This window comes from Calypte anna, chromosome 26 (assembly GCF_003957555.1).
Source record: "Calypte anna isolate BGI_N300 chromosome 26, bCalAnn1_v1.p, whole genome shotgun sequence".
NCBI lineage: Eukaryota > Metazoa > Chordata > Aves > Apodiformes > Trochilidae > Calypte > Calypte anna.
Window position 1 is genome coordinate 3,008,654 of NC_044271.1, and position 21,580 is coordinate 3,030,233.

The 21,580-nt window shown below is 48.9% G+C and overlaps 1 protein-coding gene across 5 annotated transcripts; it reads right to left on the minus strand.

The window, feature by feature from the left end:
* Positions 1–2,195: 2,195 nt before the first annotated feature.
* On the minus strand, positions 2,196–20,796 carry MFSD4A (major facilitator superfamily domain containing 4A). Of its 5 annotated transcripts, none has more exons than XM_030465661.1 (11): positions 20,413–20,713; positions 15,218–15,416; positions 14,865–15,104; positions 11,091–11,259; positions 9,194–9,309; positions 8,029–8,202; positions 6,496–6,643; positions 5,813–5,883; positions 5,479–5,599; positions 3,425–3,508; positions 2,196–2,519 (listed from the first exon to the last, which is right to left on the minus strand). In XM_030465661.1, exons 1-10 carry the CDS (start codon positions 20,640–20,642, stop codon positions 3,462–3,464), a joined length of 1,515 nt encoding a protein of 504 aa, XP_030321521.1. In that variant the 5' UTR covers positions 20,643–20,713; the 3' UTR covers positions 2,196–2,519; positions 3,425–3,461. The 5 variants fall into 5 exon arrangements, with proteins under 5 accessions (XP_030321521.1, XP_030321520.1, XP_030321519.1 ...); XM_030465660.1 differs by having other exon boundaries at positions 2,196–3,343; XM_030465662.1 differs by lacking the exons at positions 2,196–2,519; positions 3,425–3,508 and adding an exon at positions 3,640–4,766 and having other exon boundaries at positions 6,496–6,556; positions 6,590–6,643.
* Between the last annotated feature and the right edge of the window lie 784 nt (positions 20,797–21,580).

The window sequence follows — 21,580 nt, forward strand, 5'->3', positions numbered from 1 at the left end:
ATAAAAAGCATCCTTTGAGAGCTGAAAATTTGGGTTTAGATGCAGTTTAGCTGAGACTGGAATTGCTCTCTCAGCCCTGGCTGGGCTGGCCAAAGCATCAGTTGTACAACTCACATTTTTCTGCACACTCAGAGCAAATACTGCACTGTGCAGTTGCCTCTTAGAAATGTTTTTTTTTTTTTTCCACATGCTGGTGAGGTTTTGCTGTTTGGTTTTTAGGGCTTTCTTTTTATTTGTAGTACTCAAATCAATTACACCACAGTGTGGACTGGTGGAGTTGCCAAAGGTTATTTTTAAATGCATCCTTGACTTTGTTGTATGCCACATCTTCTAAAAAAACAAACAAACAAACAACAACAAAAAAAAAAAAACCAAAACTATTCACATCTTTGAATAGTTTTTATGTTCATGGAACTAAAGTTTGGACTTCAAACATTTACTTCTCTGTTGAGACAATGCATTGCAGAAGGTTTTCATCTCAAATAAGGCTTTTGCAGGGGTGTAGCAGGGTGATTATGAACCTTTGGAAACATTTCTTGTCATGGAGACACAGAACTGTAAGCAGCACAGGGAGGAGAGGGGAGGTTGGAAGTTCAGTCCTTGAGCAGTACAAGCAGCAGTGCTGTACAATAACTGGAAGCTGGTTTTTTTTTTTAATTTTGTTTTCTTTGGTGGTTTTTTTTTGGTGTTATTTTATTTTTAACACAGGAGGGCTTTGAGGGTGGCTTCTGCATGGTTCCTAGTGTGTGCTGTGTGCTGGCGGGGGGGGGGTGGGTTTGCAATCCCTGGGTTTGCTCTAAGCTCCTTGAGATGTGTTGTGGGGGGTTTTTTTGGGGTTGGTTTTTTTTGTTTTGGTTTTTTTTTTTTTTTTGGCTAGCATGTCTTAATTCTTCAGGCTTTGAAACTGCTTTATAGAATTGTGTTGACTTTTTTTTTTTTTTTTTTTGTTCTGCTGTTGTTCAGTTGCACAGTTTATATATATGGTGTACTGGTTTCCTTGTTAATTCTCTGTGAACAGGGTTGAGATTACTCCTTGTAGTTTAAAAAAAAAATTGTATTCTAAAATTCCCTTAAAAATTAAAAAAAACCCCAAACTTGTTTGTATTCTGTTGCAGTGTTACCAGATGGCCTTATGTACGTCACAGTGTTTTGTGATAAGTACAGTAGCACATTTATTGCTTATCTCCCCCCCTCCCTCTCTGTTTTATAGCTGAGAAGTATATTTTTTATAATAGAGATGAATAAAGAGGAAAATTCTAGCAGCATGTACAGGCAGGATAGTGGTGGTCTCCTCTGATGTGCATTAAACAGCTGGAATCCATCTGGGACTCACAGGACCCTGAGCAGGGATTTTTCCCCAGCATGAGACTTGGGAATTCTGAGAATCTCCCAGTGAGCTGATGGCAGCTGGGAATTGTCTGCCAGAGGTTTGGAAAGCTGAACAAATCTCTTGGCTTCACTGCAGCTGCTCTGACTTCCAGCAGCTTTTTCTCTCTGCTCAGACAGCCTCTTTGAAGGTAAAATTTAGAGAACTTTAAGCAACCCAATCAGCTGGGGGGATGTGTGACTTGTCCTGGTTATTTTTCAAGTGCACATCTGTTTTGGGAAGTGGCTTTCTGATGCCTGTGGTGTTAAATCTCCTTAATTGAGCTTTTTGGGTTCTTTACACATGGCCAAGCTGCTGTCTGCAGTGATTTTTATGCCACAGCTCTGACCAGACTCAGCAGAAATTGATGGCACTGAATGGAATGGACTCCAGGTTCCTTTCCTGGAATTCCAGCAGAGCCACCAGTGGTAAAAATTACAGTGTAAGCAGCAGAGATAATGTTTTCAGTCACTCTTTCCAGAACAGAATTGCATTTATATATATATAAATATATATATATACACACAAATATATATAGTACAAAGTCAAGAGACAGCAATTTATGTTCTAGTGAGTGTCTTAACTTCCTGCACTGGAGATATTTTTCAGGACAGTTTTTTAGAGACCACTGTAATCTGCACTGCTTTGGTGCTCTTGTTACAGTTGGGGGAACCTGTCTGGGAGAGAATAGCTTCTCAGTTTATCCTTTTTTTTTTTTTTTTTTTTTTTTAAATAACACCTTATAATAACAGTATCTTAATGCCATTGTGTTTAAAAAAATGCTGGTATGTAATGCAAGTACATAAATAGCCAAAGTTTTCAGTAATTGTTCAGTGTTACTAAATTTGCTTTCATTTAACCTTCCAAGGTAACATATCAGGAAGACCTTCAGCTTGTTGATATTGTATTGAAAACAAATCTGCTCCACTTGATTTATAGCAGATATGCAGTTATTCCACCACATTCCAGGTGTGAATACAATTTGGAGGCAAAGTTCCAAGATGCAAAACTTAACTTTGGAGGAAGGGCACTGTAATGCCACTTCCAAGTACCAAATGCTGCTTTTAAAGAGTGGCACATTGGCACTTGTTATTCAAACATCATGAAGGTCTTTCCTGAGAAATCAGGTGACTTTTTTATTGCTTCAATTTTTCTGCAAAAAAATAAAATAAAAAAAAAAAAATTAAATCTATGTATTGCAATCTTTTTTTTAAAAAAACGGGGTGGGAACAGTTAAAGAAAACTATTTTATGTAAGTACTGACAGAGAGATTTGCTTTGTATAATGCAAGCTGGCTTTAAAAAAGCATTGTAGCAAATTATTCATGTCAATCATATGTTAATAGTTATGTGCAACCAGACATGCAAAACAATTGTATTTTTTTAAATAAATATTTTTAACAAAGCTTCTGATCTCTTGACTGTTTGTTTTGCAGTAGAGGAAACAGAAAGTTTCTGATAATGAGGGAGTTGATCAGACCTTGAGCTACCCTGGCCCTTCCCCTCTTCCTTGAATGGAGACAGAGCTGGAGGGGCTGTCCTGGCTCTTTGTGCCAGAGCAGGTAGTGATTTCTCCTGGTGAAAATTCCCTTTGGTGAGTTACCCCAGGATATAGATAGTGCTGGCAGGGAGATTTGAATTGTCAAACATCTAACAAAAGATGTTTATTCTGGCAGGAGCATTGAGCAACGTTTTAATCTGCAAGGACATAATAAGATAGATTATTTTTTTTTGTTGTTGTTTTTAATAGCTGACAGTCCCTGGAGTGATAGATGTGTAATCTGAGTAGACTTCTTTCCAAATAAAGGGCCTCATTGTATTGTTCCATGCTCATTTCCTCTGTCCTGGGATGGAGAGAATGTTGTCATGGTGGGAGGGGTTCTGTACCCACTGCTCCAGGGGCTTTTGCTGTGCACATCTATTTTTTTTTTCCCCATTCTGGCTATCTCAAGGTGAGTAACAGTGGCATCCTGTGGTGCTAGAGCAGAATTACAGCAGATCCAAGTCCAAGGATGACAAGCCCAGAATTGAGCTGTGTTTATCTCCTCACTGCTCTTACCTTCAGCTGGACCCAGGCATCTCTTGAGGCTTTTCCCTCAGAACCATCTTGAGCTTGAAGAGGTTTTATGGAAGGTAAGAGCTGCTGCTTGGAAAATAATAAAAATGCTAAACCCAGTTTTGACTTGAGCAGCTGTTAATGTCTGCAAGCCAGGCAGGAGCTGAGAGTGCTGGCCAGAAACAGCCTCAGTTCCCTGAGCCCAATCATGCTGAGAATCTATCAATTAATCACCTTTAATTAAACATTGCTTTATATACACACATACATATGTACATCCACATACAGCAGTTAAAGCAAAAAAAAAAACAAAAAACCAACAAACCAAACCCAAACAAACCCCAAAATCATCTCCAACCACTCCCTGAAAAAAGAGATGTGTGGAGCTTTAGACTCTTCTCAAGCCAAACCTTTCTTCATAGCTTGTAACAGGTCATGTGTGGGCTATGAGTACCTTAGAGAAGGCACCTGGATAATGAGGATTGCACGGATCAGGCTCCCAAATACCTCTGGTTAAGCTTCAACTGGAAGCTGGAAATAAAACCACCCTAAAAGAGACTGCAGCTGGAGCTGCTACTGACAGAGCAAACCAACCCATCACAAGTCATTCTTTAAAAATAAAATAAAATAAAATAATAAAAATAAAGCTAATGATTTTACTAATCAAGAAGCCCTAGCATGCTGAATAAGCCACTGTCTTAGTGAACATGTCTGATAGTGTGTGATACCCAAATCAACTGTGCAAGTATTGATAGGTCCTGCTACCACTGTGCACTTGGTGGCTCTCCCAGTTGTAGATCTTCCCCTCTTTGGAAATATACATGGAGGTGACCCAAAAATTAATTCAGATCCAGTATTGTGCTGTACATTGTTGGGGCTTCTGTACATAACAAGATTTTTTTCCTTTGGCCTGGTAATGACTAAGCCAGGAAATACTCCACCTTACCTAGGGAACAGAGACAATCTCTTCCAATGTCCCTCCTGAATGGTAATAAAGTTCAGTTGCAGGAGCAATCCCTGCCTCCCACTGCAGCCTTTCAGACCCAGGGTCAGTCTGGTGCTTAAAATTTTTTTTTTCTTTTTTTTGTACAGGTGCCAGGGGCAGTTTGTGTTCAGCTGGGCACAGTGTGTTAGGATGTTGTCTTGAGTCCAACTTACCCAACCTACTGTGCTTTTGATTGCAGAAAACTCTCAGGATTCAGTCAAATCAAGGCCAAATCATCCTCCCTAGGTAATGTTTAACTGTGGTTTTATTGCTTGCCCAGAGCTTGGCCACCCCCTTAGCGCTGGTACTGCCCTGTGGCATCCACTGCTGATGGTTTGTCAGGTGAGGCATCATCCAGATCTGAAAAATTTGACAGGAGACCCTTCAGCTGAAGGCACTGAGGATGCTGAGCTTGATGGGAACGTGCCTGAGCATTCCCAGACATTTTTCCAGCCCCCCAGCACACTCCAGTGGCCCTTCCCAGTAACCTGCAGGAGTTTAGGGTACTTTTTGCCAGTCACACAGTGCTCCTTTTACTAAAGGAGCTGCTGCTGAAAGAAAATAGCATCTGCAGACTGATGCAATCCCTGAGAGAAATCTTTTATCAGTGAGGCTTTTCTCAAGAGCCTCACAGCTGCCTCTGGATGGCAGAGCCACTCATTCCCTGGATTCTAGCCAGGGAGCAGCCTAGGGAAGCTCAGAGTCTGTGTGAACTCCTGCAGCAGTTCAGTAGCAGATATCAGTAGGAATTATTACATTATTAATGAATCAGATTATAAGCTCTACTTACTATATTATTAGATATCAGTAGAGCTAATATCTCAGGTGCTTCATCCTGATCCACAGACCATTCCTACTTTTTCCCTGGCTTCTCCAGGGCAAAAAAAGCAAACCCTGAGTTGTGTCTGCCAGGGCTTTGTGGGCAAGTCAGAGCAGGAAGAGGGGGCAGGAAGCAGTGGTTGAAAAAAATATTTCCTTGCATTTTGCTGCAGGGCTGCACCCTGGTTAGGTGGTGCTGCATGGGCCACTTTTCCTCTGATTATAAACAGAGCTGAGTCTGGTGCTTTCTTACCTGCTGAGGGCTTGGGGTACATCCTGTGGAAAAACAAGAGGAAAGAGTAGAAGGTAAAGGCCAAGCCTCCAAAGATCATCCCACAGACCAGGAAACTGTAGCTGCCCTGGTCGTGTATAATCTGCAATGGAAGGAAAAAAAAAAGTAAATAAAAAATGAGCAGATTTGTCATCAGAGCACTCAAATACCTCATCAGCATTCAGAGAGAACTTGACTGTGTGATAGCTGAAGGGTAATGCAGGGCTTCTCTTCCAGCAGCTGTCCAAAACTAGGACTCAGGAGGGTTTCTAATGAAATTTCCAGCCTGTTTTTGACATCCTTTGGCTGCACTTACCGAGCCCACCAGTAACTGTAGCACCATCTCCCCAATTCCAGCTCCAGTCACCAGGACAGTGGTGGCACAGCCTGCAAAGGAACAGTGGGAGAGGTGCTGGCAGGGAGCAGGATCCTCCCTACAAGCTTTACAAATTCTGAATATGGTCCCATCTAGTCTCAAGAATGCCTCTTCTAACCTGTAGTCCTAGCAGAAAGGATAAAAATTTAAGCCCAAACCCATCTCTGGGTTCTGCCAACTCCTCTTTGCCAGCTGAGGTGCCTCTTGCTGAAAGGATTTTCATTCCTCTGTGTCCCTGCCCCAAAGACAGAGGTTGGCAGGGATCTTCTGGGAGAGCCAAACTCTGGGATTTTCAGTTCACTGATGATCTGGGTGTTGTTTTTCAAAACTAACTCTCTGTAAGCCTCTAACGCAGACATTGCTGTCAGTTCCCAGAGCCCTAAAGCTGCAGGAAACCAAGAACCAGTTTGGATCCCTGCCTGGAGAAGTTATTAAGTCCAGTGAAGCTGAGCTTTTGTGCAATCTGCTTTTTTTTTTTTTTTTTTTTTTTTTTTTCTGATTACAAGCTTGAATAAACATTGTATTCAAGCAGCTGATTTTATTTCCAGGCATTCCTGGAGGGGGATGGAGTCTCTGGGTGGGATGTTCTGAGCACCCAGCAGCTCTCAGGGTTCCTTGCTCACCTCTGTACTGCAGGATGTCCTCAGTGTAAGCCAACATGCTGGGAAAAGTGCTGCTGAGGAACAGCCCCAGGGATGCTGTTCCCACAAACAGGAAGACAACGCTGTGGGAGAAAATCAGGAGCAGAAGGAAGGTTACCAGGACTCCAACCTAGGAACAAGACACACACAGAGTCAGGAGGGAGGGAGATGTTGAGTTGCTATAGGCTCTAGTTTTTTTTTTCCTTAGAAAATGATGTAGAAAAGAAAATAATATGGAAAAAAGAGAGGTCTGAAAAACCAAGTAACTAGCCAAATAAAAATCCACTTTTTATTATTAGTTATTATTATTATATTATTTATTACTATTTATTATATTATTTATTATTATTGCCTTTGCAGGAAATAATTTGGTATTTTTCATAACAGAACTTTGTAACCTAACTTGGTACTTTAGCTTCATTAAGTAGAAACTTAAAATTTTGTCTGGGAAAGAAATCTGCAGCTTTAATTTCTGTTACTTCCATCCCACTGATGCCTCAGTCACTGAGAACTCTTCTTCAGCAGGGCAAAGAATTAACTCACTGCTCAGGACCCACTCCCAGCAGAAAACCAAAGGGCTCAGGAAATTTAAATAAACTTGCCCACACCTCTGCTTGGCTGCATTTCCAGAATCCAGAAATCCATCCCCTGGCAGGGAGTCAGCAGAGGGAGCTCTGCAGAACCCAGGCTGCTGACTTCTCTCGAGCTGTCCCAGGTTTGTCCCAGCTGATGCTGAGCTTCCCTTGCTCCCATCTGAGCAGGGACTCAGAACTCAGGTAGATTACACTGATTTTTAGAGCAATCACAGCTCCTTTGGCTGTATCTGCTGGGAGCTATGCCCAGTTTTTCAGGTGACCAGCAGCTCACCTTCCTCCTGCCTTCAGAAAGACCTTTAAAACATCCCAGTATGAACTGGCACTCCTCTCACCACCCTGTTATTTACTCCTAGCCTTACAACAGTGGCTGTGAAACTTGCTACCAAAATAACTCCTGCTTGAGATAAATGGTAAATTTCTTTTCACTTGTTTAGTTTTTTTGTTTTTTTGTAAGAAGTGTGATAGGGAACAACTCTTTCCCTGCTGCCTGCCACATCCTTACATCTGCATCTTTCCTACATATTATTAAAGGATTCCTTCCCCTTTCTTCCAGTGATTTCTGTATTAATTTATCAGCCTCCCATCACACTGCTTTCTTTGGCAGCTGCCACAACCCAAGCAGGGAATTTCCTGCACTACCTGCTTTCCCTTTCCCAGGGCTGGCAGGGGCATTTATTCCCCTGGAGGTGCCAGAAAAAACAAGGTGCCAAGTCAATAAAGTTGGGAGACCCTTTCCTAGGTGCTTTCACCACCCTAATATTAGATTAACTGAGGAACAAGCTCAGAGGATCCCTGCAACCCAGTTTTAAGCCTCAGCCACCTTGTGATGCAGAGGAAGGGGCAGACCCAGAGCCCTGCACATGACATCCCAAACCAGGCAGCACCTCAGGGCCAAGAAAAAGAGTAAAATCAACCTTACCACGTTGATGAAGACCATGGTGGCTGGCTTCATCCTGTAGGACACGGGGATGGAGATGAGCCTGCCCAGAGTGATGAATCCCCAGAAGAGGCTGGGCAGGTACCCAGCCACTTTATGGACCACAGAGAGAGGCTCTTCCACTGCATAGCTGTAAATGAACCCAGAATATTCTCCCTGCAAGGCAAACAAAAGAGCAGTCCCCTCACTGGGACAACCCACAGCTTTTTGGCAACTTCAACCTGTCCCTCAAATAGTCACAAATCTTGGGATAGTGCTGGGAAGTCCACCAATGGATTTGCTCCCAAACCCCCATGAACCTTGTTCCCAAGGGTTGGTGGCTGCAGACAGACTTCCACCAGCAGCAGCAGGACTAAAACTCTCCTAAAAGGGTAAAATTTACCAAGAACACGAGGCAAATGGCTCACCTCCTAGCTGTGGAGATGGGAAGCCTAGGGAAGAGGAGCTGCCTTGCCTTTTGGGATTGCAGACTCTCAAAACCCATCACCTTAAGAACCATGGAGTTGATCACCCATGAAGATGGAAGCCTTGGGATATTCCTGAGAGCTGCTGTGTGTAACACCAGGCTCTTCAGGACCCTGTGGAACACCCTAGTAAGACCCAGCAGAATTTTAGCAGGGGGGAACCGAGACAAAACTGTTGAAAGAAAAAGAAAAAGAGCAACCAAGAGCAAACCCTGCTCACCTGGGCAGTTCTGCACTCAGAGAACAGCCCAGGGATGTGCTGCCAGGTCACAGAGAGAGGCTGCAGCATCCCTGTGTGCTCCCCTCTTGAGTTCTGGGGGCTCAGGAGATCCATCAAACAAAGATTTGCTTTGATTCATTTGGTTTGATTTATTTCTCATGAAATAAAATGAAGCTGCTCTTGCCTGAGGTGAGAAGAGACCTCAGTGTGTCCAACATCACAACTCCAGCCCTAAACTGGCTTGGTCAGGAGCTGACAACAACCCAGAGCCTGGGAAAAGCCACAAAACCCTCCTGAGAATTTGGGATCCAACCCAGGCTGCCTGCTCAGCTTTGGAACCACTGCTCTGACAGACAGAACCTCAGGTCCAGCGCAAATGCTGGCTCCAGGCTGCTCCATACAGTGATTTGGGATGAAGGAATCCACCCAGCTTTGCCCAGATCCCTCCAGCATCAGAACTCACCACAATCCCATCAGTCATGAAGAGAACAAGAGCCCCAGTGATGTGGACTGCAAAGTAGGTGTAAGGAGCCCCTCTGAAGTTTTTGCTTTGGCAGCAGCTGAAGAAGTCATCGTGACCTGGTGAAAAACAATGCAGACCAAACTTAGCTGGGACATCCCCCTGGGGCTGGGTGTTTGCCAGCCCCAAATGGGGGTTTTGTTTTGTGCTCAGCTGCAAGGCAGAGATTCCTGGAGGAGAGACCAGGAATCTAGACCTTAGAGTAATGCAAGAACCTCTTAAAAATTCCTGTTCAAGTTCAAATGTATTTATGACAGGTACTGAAATGTTACGTATTATACAATGATAAGCAGGAACTAAAATCAACCTGAACCTCGAATCTAGCTTGCTTTTCTACATATTATAAGTAAATCAGTGTCTGATGGATTATAATGTGTTTATTGGTACACATGTGATTACTTAGAAGGAATACAAGAAGAGATGATTTTTGATTGAAGTTGTGGTTTGTAAGATTTAGTTGATTCTGAAGCTTTTTTATCTCTGCTGGCACAGCCTCTTCCCTTCCCTACCTACAAAGCTTTATGGGCTGCTGGCCACAGACTGGGATCTTTGCTACTTCTCCTACACTGGATTCTTGTCCCCCTCTTCCCACTTTGCTGGCCCCACTCTCACTGGAAACAAACCCATTGCACCCCAGCAATCCCTGGTACCACCACCCAGGAGAGCTCACACCCTCTGCTTTATGATATTTAACCAAAACAAGGCAGCTTTGGGAAGGAGGGTGATAAACACACTGCTGGGGTTGCCTCTTCTGAATAGAAGTACTGGGATTCACAGCCTTCCCAAGCTGGGGGTCAGGACCCCAAGAATTCCCAACTTTCCCATCCTTGGCTCTAAACTGGGCACCAGTTTAGAGTCCTGAGAGCTGCTCCTGCACAGCAAAGCTGAAATTCCCACTAAGAGTGTGGGGAAGAAGGGGTCCTGGCAGCACGGACACATCTGGCAGAGATTGCAGCAGGCAGCACAAAGCCCTCCTGCTTCTCCAAGGAGAAATCCCAACTGTGTTTTAAGAGGAAGATGGAGATCTGAAGAACATGAAGCTCTAATGGTTTGTAGGAAAGTGGGCAGCTGGGCTGAGGGAAGAATTCTGCAGTGTCTCAGATGAGCACAACCCTATCAGACACCAGAGAACCCACTCATGATCCTTCCCCGCAGCACCTGCCCCATCTCTAACTCCTCCCCCTTCAAGTGTTCCCTGAAATTTCTTTTGATTTTTCAAGCCACCTCTTCTATAACAACACCAAGCTCCCCTGAGAACCCTAAAATAAAATAAAAACCTCTGAGATTTACTATTTGGCTGAAGAATTTACTCTGCTACGTTTCTCTTGGGTAGCAAAGAACAATGTCACTATTGTCCCCAAAACAGGGTGTAGGCTCCAGTGCAGGAACAAACTATTGTGGCATTTAACCAGGGCACTCTCTTTATTCCTTTCAGATGTATAAAAATCAACTTTCTGCTGCACCATGAACTTTTAAACTTTTAAACTGAAACCTGCTCAAAACCTGACCCAAACCCAGGAGGAAACCAAGGGGCACATTGTGCTTAAAAACCCATTTGTGCTTAAACCAACTTGGGAGCCCAGGTTTAAATTCTGGAGCCCAAACATCAGAATCCTGATTTCTGTTTTGGGGTTCTGGTCCCACCTAATTCAAGGGTCAGTGGGCACCACACTCTGGGTACTTCTGGATTATTCTCTATGTTACTTCTGGATTATTCTCTATGTTTTGGGAAGCTTCCTCCTTTGGAAACAGTGATGGATGGAGGTTGGTAAGCTCCTTGTGGACACTCAAATGTAGCTTTTTCTCCCCCAAACCTACCAGAGAGGTGTCCAGAGCTCACCTGGTGCTGCCTGGGCTCTCTGCCCCGCACTGGGGGGCTCCTCCTTTTCCACCCTTCGTGTCTCCATGGCCAATTCATCTGCTGAGAGCAGTGGGTGGCTGCTGCTGGGCAGGCAGGGAACCATCCTCTCCTTGTAGAGCAGGAAAAACACAGCTATGGGGACAGGCAGCTGGGGAGAGACAGAGAGAAGCAGGGAAAGATGATGAACCTTGCACAAAATACATCCCAGTGGCCCAGGGATGAGGACCCTTTAGGAAGCTGGGAGAGATGTGCCTGGATTAACCTCCAGGAGCAGGGAAAAGGAATGGGGGTGGGATAAGGAGCCTCAGGTGAGGGATGGAGCATTGTTAGGTGAGCTGGGACCATGGGAATTCCCAACTTTCCCATCCTTGGCTCTAAACTGAGGTGGAAAAAGCATGTTGGAAGCTCAGAGGGTGGCTGGGGCATCTCCTGCCAGTCCCTGTAGGATGCCAGGGCTGAGAGCCTTCCCCTGGCATGGGGGACAGGGACACTGGGACAGAAAGTACCTAAATACAAAGCTCCTGGGGCATCAAAGCTGAACCATTCTGCTTGCCAAGCATTTGGCTACTTCTGCCATAATAAATGATGATGATGATGATAATAATAATAATAATAATAATTCCTTGCTAGGGAAGAGCAGGCTGCTCCAAGCCCTTCTGTTCCCATCCCCAGCCATTACCAGAGGTTGCTCAGCATCTCCTAAGTGGTTCCCAGGCCAACAATCCCAGCCCAGCTCCAGCCACGTGGCTTCTAACAACCCCATAGACAGAAAGGACCCCCAGGCCACTGTCCCCTCTTCTGTCACTGCCACAGACCCCCCCAATGCACCCAGAGCTGGCTGCTCTCCCAGCACAGCCCAGTCCCACCAGTAGCCAGGGCTTCCCACCTGGTGCCCAACACACCCAGGAGCTTGGACACGTCCCCTGGATCCAGCACCCTCAGCATCAGTCCCTCTGCCACTGTCTCCCACACCTATGATTTGGTGGAGCCTCCAAGCCCAGAGGAACTTGCTCTTTTTGGTTGACTTTTTGGTTGGGTTTTTTTTGTTTGTTTTGGGTTTTTTTTTTTTTTTTTTGAGAAAAAAACGAGAGGGAAGCAACTGAAGCTGCCTCTGCCCCTTGCCAGCCCCCCCTGCTCCTCCTGCCCCAACCCAGGGGTGTTTATTCTGCAGCAAACTGGGGGAGAAAGCCAGGAAATCCTAAGTGACAGCTCTGAGAGCTTGTTTTCTCCAGGTCTGTGAGCAAGTGGGAGCTCTAGATCCAAATTTCCTGCTTTTTGTTAGCTCGTGGCATGATTTAAATGTATGGAGAATTCCCCCCCCCTCCCTCCTTCTTTTCCTCCCCCCCAACCCTACCCCTCTTGCCTGAATTCATTTTAGAGAACTTCATTGTTCTGGGAACAATGGGAATAGGAACAGTTAGTTCAGTCCCATGGAAGAAAAATGTATTTGCTTGATAGTTCTAATCCTTCCGGAGGTCAGGACCAGATTTTTATTCTTCTAAAACTGCAAATTTTGCAAAAAAAAAAAAAAAAAAAAAAAAATCCCCATGCAGAGGACCTGGTTGCACAGATGATGTCTCTGAGTACTTCCAGCCTTAAGGAGCACCCAGTGGGATCCAGCTCAGGACAAAGTGGGTTCCCAGGGCTCCATCCTGCGCTGGCACATGGCCTTGGGGACTGTCACCCACCCATGGCCACTTGGCCCTAAATCTGGGGGAATGGACCATCCCCCAAAGCAGCTCTGGTTATCAAAGGGGCAGATGGAGAAGAGCAAACAGAGTAAAAACCAGAGAGGAGCTGCAGCCCCCAAAACAAGGTCCTCAAAGTCAATAATGTCCCCCGCCACACCGAGCTGGTCCCTAGCCAGTCCCCACCTCTCCCTCTCCAGAGTTTTGGTGCAGAAACCCCAATCCCAGGGCTTCACCATTTTCAGCCTTTTTTGTTGTTGTTCCAAGGGGCAGCCAGAACCCCAAATGGTTGGGGATGTTCCCCTCCCCCTGGCAGCTTTGGAACCATTTTCACAAAATTCCCCAAGTTGCTGAGTGGGAATAATTCGGATTCTATGGGGGTCGCACGAGGCTGTTCCCTGGAATCCAAGGGGCTCTTCCCTGCTCTGTATCCAGGCTACTCCTGAGCACAATGGAGTGTCCCACACTTCCCCTGGGAAAGCACCTTCCGGATAAACACATCCCTCTCAGAGGAACAGTTTTCCTGATTTCCAGCCCCTTTGGAATGAGCCCGCGTGATAAAATTTCCGTTCTGTGGGAAACTGTATTTTAAAATATGTTTTTGTTGCAAATCTGGATGAAAAGCCAAAATTTTCTTTCAGACAGAAGAATTTTGGCCCAGAGTCAGCCCAGCACTTCATTTCAATAATGTTAAACCACTTCATTTTACTAAAGCAGAGATATTTTGCTTCAATAGCACCAGGACAACTCTTCTGTCAGCTGCACATGCTGCAGCTCTATCAAAGCCAAACTCAGAGGTTTCCACTTTAAACAAAGAACTTGAAATTCATCATTTCAGTTTGGGTCTTGGCAGAACACAAACAGCCCCATGAAAACTGGGGGGGAAAGGAGTTTCTGAGCATCTTGTAAAAAAGTTGCTGGTCCTGGGTCCCATCTCACCCACTTCCCAGGGTGGTAAATACCAATTACCATCATCTTCCTCTGAGTTTACACCTTAGAGAAGGGTCAGCACTTTTGGAGAGGAGCTGAGCTCTTCTCAGTCCCTCCAGCCAGTGGGTTGGGTTATTGGGTTTAAACAAGGAACTTAAGGCAGCTCAGCCAGGATTTGGGAAAGACAGTAACAGTTTGGCTTTGGCAAGAGGACCCATTCCAGAGCTTTGCTCCCAGCTCTCTGCTCCTCTTCTCTTTGTTACCCAAAGCCCATCAGGCTCCCAGCACCCTGGGACCCTCTGATGAATTCCTGGGAATCCCACCCAGTGGTTCCACACACGTGCAAACCAAACTACCCCCCCGAATGCAGCAATGCAGAAGCTCAGCTCACAACCTGCTGGGCACCCTGGGACCAGCCTGGGGTCCCATCCTGCTCCCAAAATGTCCATGGGACACTGCTAGGGACAGGCAGAGGATGTGTCAGGGCTCCAGATATCAGGCAAGTGGTGGTGTTCAAAGCAGATATTAAATGCTGCCTTCAGAACTCAATTAGTTTGCTCAGGACTGGCTGGTAAAATAGGCAACAGTGGTGTGATTAAAAGCACATTTCCCCTGGTATGTGCAGTCAGAGGTAATTAAAACTGCCTTCTCCTCCTGGAGAAATATCTTTTTGATATTTCTGCAGAGCAGAAGTGCAGCCCCTGCTCTTCCCCTGGCACTAGGGAGCTGTGGGGACCCCAGTCTAACAAAAGCCCCTGGACTGGGTGGACTTAGAGACTGGATGACTTAGAGACTTTAGAGCCTGGATGTGGCACTCAGTGCCATAGTCTAGCAACCGCAACGGTGGTTCAAGGGTTGGACTCGATGATCTCTGAGGTCCCTTCCAACCCAGCCAATTCTATGATTCTATGACTGGGAGGTGGTTTAGTCACCCAGCAAACGGCCAAGAGCACAGAGAAACCCATTCCTTTTTCCCAGTACAAAGTGAGGGGGGTACTCAGTACTCAGGGGGTGCTCCTCAGTATCACCCCATACTCACACAACCATCACCACCAAACTCTGCTTTTCTCACTCCAGGGACAACCCTGGGGCTGGGCAGGAGGTGGCCCAGAGGGACCCCAACCCTGTCACTCACATTGATGAGGGCCATGATCCAGAAGGCGTAGGAGACACGAGTGACCACCATGCCCTTCATGGGGAGGTCATAATGGGAGAGGTTCCCTGGATGGTGGGGGAGCAGGGACTTTCGGATGTGAGGGAGGTTACTGGAGGCATTGGCTGTGGAGTTGGAGAGGATGCAGTTGGTGTCTGAGAGGAAGGGGTCAGCTATGAGTGGGCTCAGCAGAGCTCCAAAGCCCACGAAGAAATGAAGAGCCTGGAAGAGATGGAACAGCCAGGTCAGAGCAGGGTCACGTCCAGGTCGTGTTGTTCTCCTCTTCCTCCTGGAGAGGAAGCAGAGGCAGAGGGGGGGATGTGGCTCCCTCTGACCTGCAGGAAGATGGCTGAGTCCTTCTGGTAGATCTTCACCAGCTGCATGTTGGAGATGGTGTCGATGCAGCCCATGGCCAGACCTGCCACAGCCATGACCACAGCCAGGACCACCACATTGTGGCACAGGGGGATGATGGCAAAGACCAAGGAGATTGCCAGGGACGAGGCAAAGAGTGCAAACAAGGACTGAGACAACCTGAGCCAGGGAAAGAGGAAAAACAGGACAGAATTATTATGACTAGACATTTTTCAGCCCCAGGTCAGGTGTAGGAATTAGCAGGAGATGCACCCTCCAGCACTTTCTCTTCTGACAAAAAAGATGCTACAGAGAGGCAAATCTTCCACCCAGCTCTCAGGGAGGAGAGGAACCATCCCTTCAAACCTGTGTTCTTGCACATTTCAAGGCAGAATAAAGCCTGAGAACCTTCCCTTGTTTAACTGGACAGGTCTGGGAATACCAAGGGAAGTGGGTACATGCAGGTGTGGCCAGGTTGTGATTTTTAAACATCTCCAGAGCATTTTTTATGCAGGGCATATGCCCAGAGCTGCTGGGCAACCCAGGGTAATGTTCAGGTCATGTTCTCCTCTTCCCCATGGAGAGGAAGCACAGCCAGAGGGGAGATGTGGCTCCCAGCACCCCCATCTCTGTGGTTACCTCCCTGCCCCTGCTGTGCTGGGGCATCCAGGGGTTTCCCCCCCCCTCCAGACTCCGCTCTGGCAACATCCTTCCTTCCTGCAGCTCAGGAGGGTGGGATGCAGCTCTCCTGCCCTTCCCAGTCCACGCAGCCCCTGGTGGGAACCCAAGGGATGTGTGTGTGTGGCAGCACTGGGCAGCAGGGCAAGGGGGGGATGCTCCTGGTGGGAGGGGGCAGCAGCCAGCCCAGGCTGGCACTGAGCTGCTCCAGAGCTGCCAAGGAGCAAGGCAAGCAGGCAGGAAGGAAGGAAAGAAGCGGGGACCAGGCAGCAAAGCCCTGAAACCACCAGAAAGAGGGGACCAAAGTCACAGCAGAGACGTCAAGCAGCACGAGCACATCCCCTGCCCCCCTGAGCCCTGTAGCAGTGGTCAGCATCTTGCTGGGATGAGGTCTGATTGGGGTTTGTGGGGCAGCAAAGGGCTGGCAGGGCATTGGTACCTCCCTGGGAACACCACATAACCCACAAACCCAACACCCACAGCTCATCCCTGCCCTCTGCACCCCACGTCCACTCCATGTGCTGCCCAGAGAGGGAGGAAAAGGCTCCAAGGAGGCAGCAGAGGCACAGCAGAGCCTGCCAGCCCTCCTGCCTGTCCAGAACAGCCTGGCCTTGGCCATGTCACCACCTTTCTGCATGGCCCTCATCCATCTGCAAAGGCAGAGTGATTTTCCCTTCCCCATCCTGCTGCCCCTGCACCCCAACAACATCCAGAGAGGAAAAAGGGGCCAAGGACAAATTCTCCTTTCTTCTCCTGCCCAGTGGCACAAACCTGGCTGGACCAGCACCCCTGGGTGCTCCCAGGTCTCAGCAAAACCTCCCTCCCCCATCAGCCAGACCAGGTTGGAGGAGCCAATGTTTTGCAAAGCCGTAACCACGGATATTTCTCCGACAGCAAACAGGGAGCCAGCGTGGGATTTCTGGGGGAGGGAGGGAGCAAAGTGAGATGTATGCAGGGAAAAACAACCAACAAATGAGAGAGGAGCAGCTCTGAGGCTGGAGAGATGAGGCAGCATTCTCCAGGGCATGGCAGGAGCGAGAGAGGCACCAGAAGCTGGAGAATTCCAAGGCTGGGAGTGATGTGGTAATGGGGAAATGCAGCCCAAGATGTCCCAGAAACGCCTCTTCTGCAGCCCTAGAAAAGCAGCTGGGGAGCCTGCTCTGTGCTGGAGTAAAACATTAATTGCAGATGATGTTCCAGCCTTACAAGATCTCCTCACTTCCCAGCTGAGCAAGGATTCCTGCTTCCAGCCACAGGATGTTTCATCACCCACTGCACCCCTCCTAGTGCAAACACAGCCCTGCTGCCCCCTTCCCTACCTCTGGCATTTGGGGAGACCAAGGAATTCCTGGCTTCCCATCCCAGATCCTCAGGATGGAGTCCAAAGATCCAACCAGGGCAATTCTCTGCCTGCTCAGCACCCAGGGAGGCACTGAACAACCAGCCTGGATGTTTATTTAGAAACAAATCTCTTGGAAAGCATCCTTAAACGAGGTAACCCCATGTGTTTCACAGGGGGGTTTGGTGAATTGGAACAAATGTACCCCCCACAAAAGGGCTCCAAAAGCTCCCTGGTGCTACACCCTGATCCAGTTTCTCCCAAGGCTTGAAAGAAGCCCTGCAAGCACCCCCAGGAACCTTCAGGCTGATCTCCCCTATAGGATTAGGGCAGTTCATGCTATCCTGTAGGCACAGCCAGCAAAACTTCCCCTCTCCTTCCCTCCCAGGACATCCAAACCCCCACCTTGATATTCCTGTTGCAGCTGCACTCTCCAAGGATGTTTTTCCCTGCCCAAGGGAGCATTTTCTAAGTCCAACAAGGAAAATGATAATCAGGCTGATCCAGACTTCCAAAACTGATAATTAGAAACCCAAAGGCCTAAAGGGACAAGGAGAGGATATGGAGGAAGAAGGCAGCATGGATCATCCCACATCTGCCCATAGCTCCAGCAGCACTGGGCAGGCTTGGGGAGCCTCCCCCAAAGCACCCATGCTCAAGTCAAAGGTTTTACCTTGCTTTGGGGTGGGAAGTGCCCTCTGCACCTCTGCTTGAACAGAAACCTTCAGAAGAGGGGAGTGTGAAGGGCAGGGAGAGGACAGGGTCACTCCACAGGGTCACTCTCAGCCCCAGTCCCCTCTGCTGACACCAGCAGGATTAGCCCAGGGCTGCCCCAAACACTGGGAGCAAAAGAAAAAAGTATAGGAGGACACAACATGCAGCAGCACAGCAAGGGCATGGCTTGAACTTCCCCAGCTTAAAATCCAACAAAATATGAAAAAGGGAAAGCAAGAGGAGGATGCTGGTGTACAGAACTCACCCCTGGAGCTCACAGCCAGGTGTCTGAGCCCAGGCAGGGGCTCAGTGCTCCCAGCCCAGTGAGATTTCCCACCCCAGAGTTTGTCAGACACTTCAGAGACTCTAATCCAGGCAATACCAAGACAAGAAGAGTCTTCAGTGTGCTCCAAAGGGCTCCTGGCAAAGGGCATCAGGTCCTGGCAGGGCTCTCTTGGCTTGAGGAACCTCAGCAACAGCACAGCAGCACTAAGGGCACACACCTCACCCAAAGAGCAAACACCCTGTAAAAAAACCTGTATTCCTCTGAAACTACAACCCAGCAAACCCCAAGCATGAGTTACCAGGGAGCAGCAGCCTGAGTGAACCTGAGCTCAAACACCAGCCCAGGAGCCAGGGAAGGGGCCCTGCAGGCACTGGATGTGTTGCTGCCTTGCTTGGGGAAAACTCCCCATGGCAAACCTTCTCCTTTCCGGAAATCCTGCACCAGAGGGAATTCTGGAGCTCGTCGTGGCAGGCTGAGCTACAGAAGGGACAGATGCCACCATTATGCTCTGTCCTCCCAGTGCTCCAGGACTCCAGCAGGGCCAAGAGAACAGAGACAACAAGAAGCAGCAGAATTTCATTTATAAACCCTCAGCATGGCCCAGAGGTGGAAATCCTTAGCAGGACAACTCCATCCCTGCAAAGGGGATATTCCAGGAGCTCCAAGACTTAATGTTTACTCCAAACCCCCAGGTTTGTACACCCTGAGCAACCCCCCCACCCCAACACTCACAACCTACGCATTCCTCCCTGCCTGGCAGAGCTGCTGCTCCTTACAGGCACTTTGCAAAAGCTCCCAAAGGTTGTGCTCACAAGCACATCCTGCTCTGTATCCACAGGGAGCCACAAACACACTGCTTTGCAGAGTTAGAAGTTTGGGAGTTTCAGAACACAACCCCCCTCCCCCCCAAAACAGGGCTGTGTAACCCACCAGCCAAGAGCAGGAGCTCTGGATAGGAAGCTGACAGCAGGAAACAATGCTGCATTTTCCTTCTCTGCTCCTTCAAACATATGTGAAGCAGAACAGGGGCTGGCAAAGGCACTGCCTGCTGACCCAGCAGCCTCAGATCCCTGGCAGACCCAGGGCAAGGTCCCCTGGTACTGTCCCCATTCCTGGGCACCTGGAATTCCTGGGCATCCCCACCTTTCACCTCCTTTCCTTGGGCTGCTCCTCAAAGCCCTTGGGCTCTGTCCAGCCAGGGGGACCAGGACAGTCCAAGGTCCCAGGATGACAATTTGACAGGTGCTCCAACAGCACCTTCATTATCCAGCACCCCCTGATTCACCAGAGGAGTTTAAGAGAACATTTTAAAAGGGGTATTGGAAAGCAGTGAAGGATTCACACAGAATTCTCTTGTATACACCTAAAATCCATCCATCTCCAGGAGGTGTGTGTCAGGCACACCTGGAGCTGGCAGGCTACATGACATCACTGCCTGAAGAATTAGTGACACTGTGAATAATCAGCTGATTTCAGCAGGGCAGAGCTGTAACCAAGCCTCAAATCAAACGCCTGTTTGGCAGTCTTTAGGGTTGAGCCATCACAGATTATTTAAACACATCCTGGACAGAAGACAGAAGGTGTAAATCCCCCTTCAGTTGCACCTGGATTTCTCACTGGCCCAGGGACACCCTCACCCCCCTCAGCAAGGCCATGAGGACCAGTGGCATCTCTCCTCGTGTTTGCCCAGTTCTGACACCGAGCTTATTAAAACGAGCGCCCAACGAGATTTTTTTTTTTTTTTTTTGTCGACAAACGAGCAGCTTAAGGAAAACACCCTCCAGGAAGTCCCGGCTGTAACTTCACGCTTAGGTGTGAAGTCCCCAGCTCCCTGGGAACCATCAGCTTCCCTCCAGGGGGGGATGAAACCGGGAGGAAGAGGAGAGCAGCATCCCGCAGAGCCTCTCCAGCCCCCTCCCTCCGAGGACACACACACAACACGGAGCACCCCACTCGGGCAGGGATTTCCCGCGGGGACCGCAGCATCCCAGCTCAGCCATGCAATCCCGGCGGGAGCGGGTGGGGAGACCTGGGATTTGGGGGAAATGGGGGTTGGGGAGGGAGCGACTGGTGCTGCCCACCCCCGACCCAGGCGGGAAGGGGCTGCGGGGAGCTAAGCCCACCCGCGGGAGGGGCGAGGAGTTTGCCGGGCGCCTTACGTCCTCTTGAAGACCCCTCCGAGGCAGCTGCCGAGCAGGAGGCAAAACTGCTGGGAGAAGAAGACCCAGGTGATCTGGGAGAGGGAGCTCTGGGTCTGGCAGCGCAGGTCCAGCAGCGTGGGGCCCAAAAAGGCGATGCAGAGGCCGAAGCTGAAGAAAACGCTCCAATAGGTGAGGGTGGGCTGCAGGTTCCTCCGGAACCTCCCCGACACCCGCTCGTCCCACCACATCCTGGGCGGCGGCGCGGGGCGGCCACGGCGATGGGGGTTCCCGCACCACCACCACCACCCCCACCCCACCCCCCCGGCCGGCCCCGATCGCGGTCCCGGTCCAGGTCCCGCTCCTCCTTTGCAGGATGTGGCTCTGGAGCCGGGCGATGGCTCCGCCTCCGGGGCCGGGGGCCGCCACCGCCTCCCCGGGACCGGGGCTGCGCGGGGCGGTGCGGAGCGGGACCGGGGCGGAGCCCCTCGCCGCCCCCTCGCATCCCTCGGAGCCCCCTGAGTTCCAGTACATCCCTCCGAGAGGCCGAAAAGAGCCGGAACATATCCCCCCACCCACCCTCCTTCCCCCCTCGGTATCCCCATGGGGTTTGCATCATCTTGCCAAAAGTGGGGCACCCCCTCAGCCGGGACCCCCCAGCACGGTCCGCACCTGATGGCACCAATAACCCCAAGCTACAGCCCCAGCAGCCAACCCGATGCAACAGAGAGCACAGCCAAGCAAGGAAACCCAGAAATCCCCATTTTTAATTTTTTTTTTTCCCTGCTGCTGGCCATCTCCGTGGTCTCTGTGCCCGTGAATAGGTGCCACCATTCCAGACAAATGCAATTAAAGTTGTCCCTTCTCGGGAGGAGAAACACAAAATGGCTTTGGGGCTGGGGGTGGGGGCTGGGGGGGGGGAGTTGCTTGTTTTAAAGTCATAGTGGTTGATGCTTATGCAAAAGGTCTCCTCTAGAGGATGGGTTTATAAATATTTCACCTACTTTAGCTAGGGAAGACTGGTAATTTTTAGAACACTCTTTCCAGGCAAAGCAGAATTGATGGAGCTTGGCTGGGGCAGGGGGCTGGCTCCAGGCCTGCTCCCCAGGTCCCTTCCCATGCCAGCAGCCCCCACACGTGTACTCACACCTCCTGTGACCCGGGCCTCAGGAATGCTGCTCCAGGACTC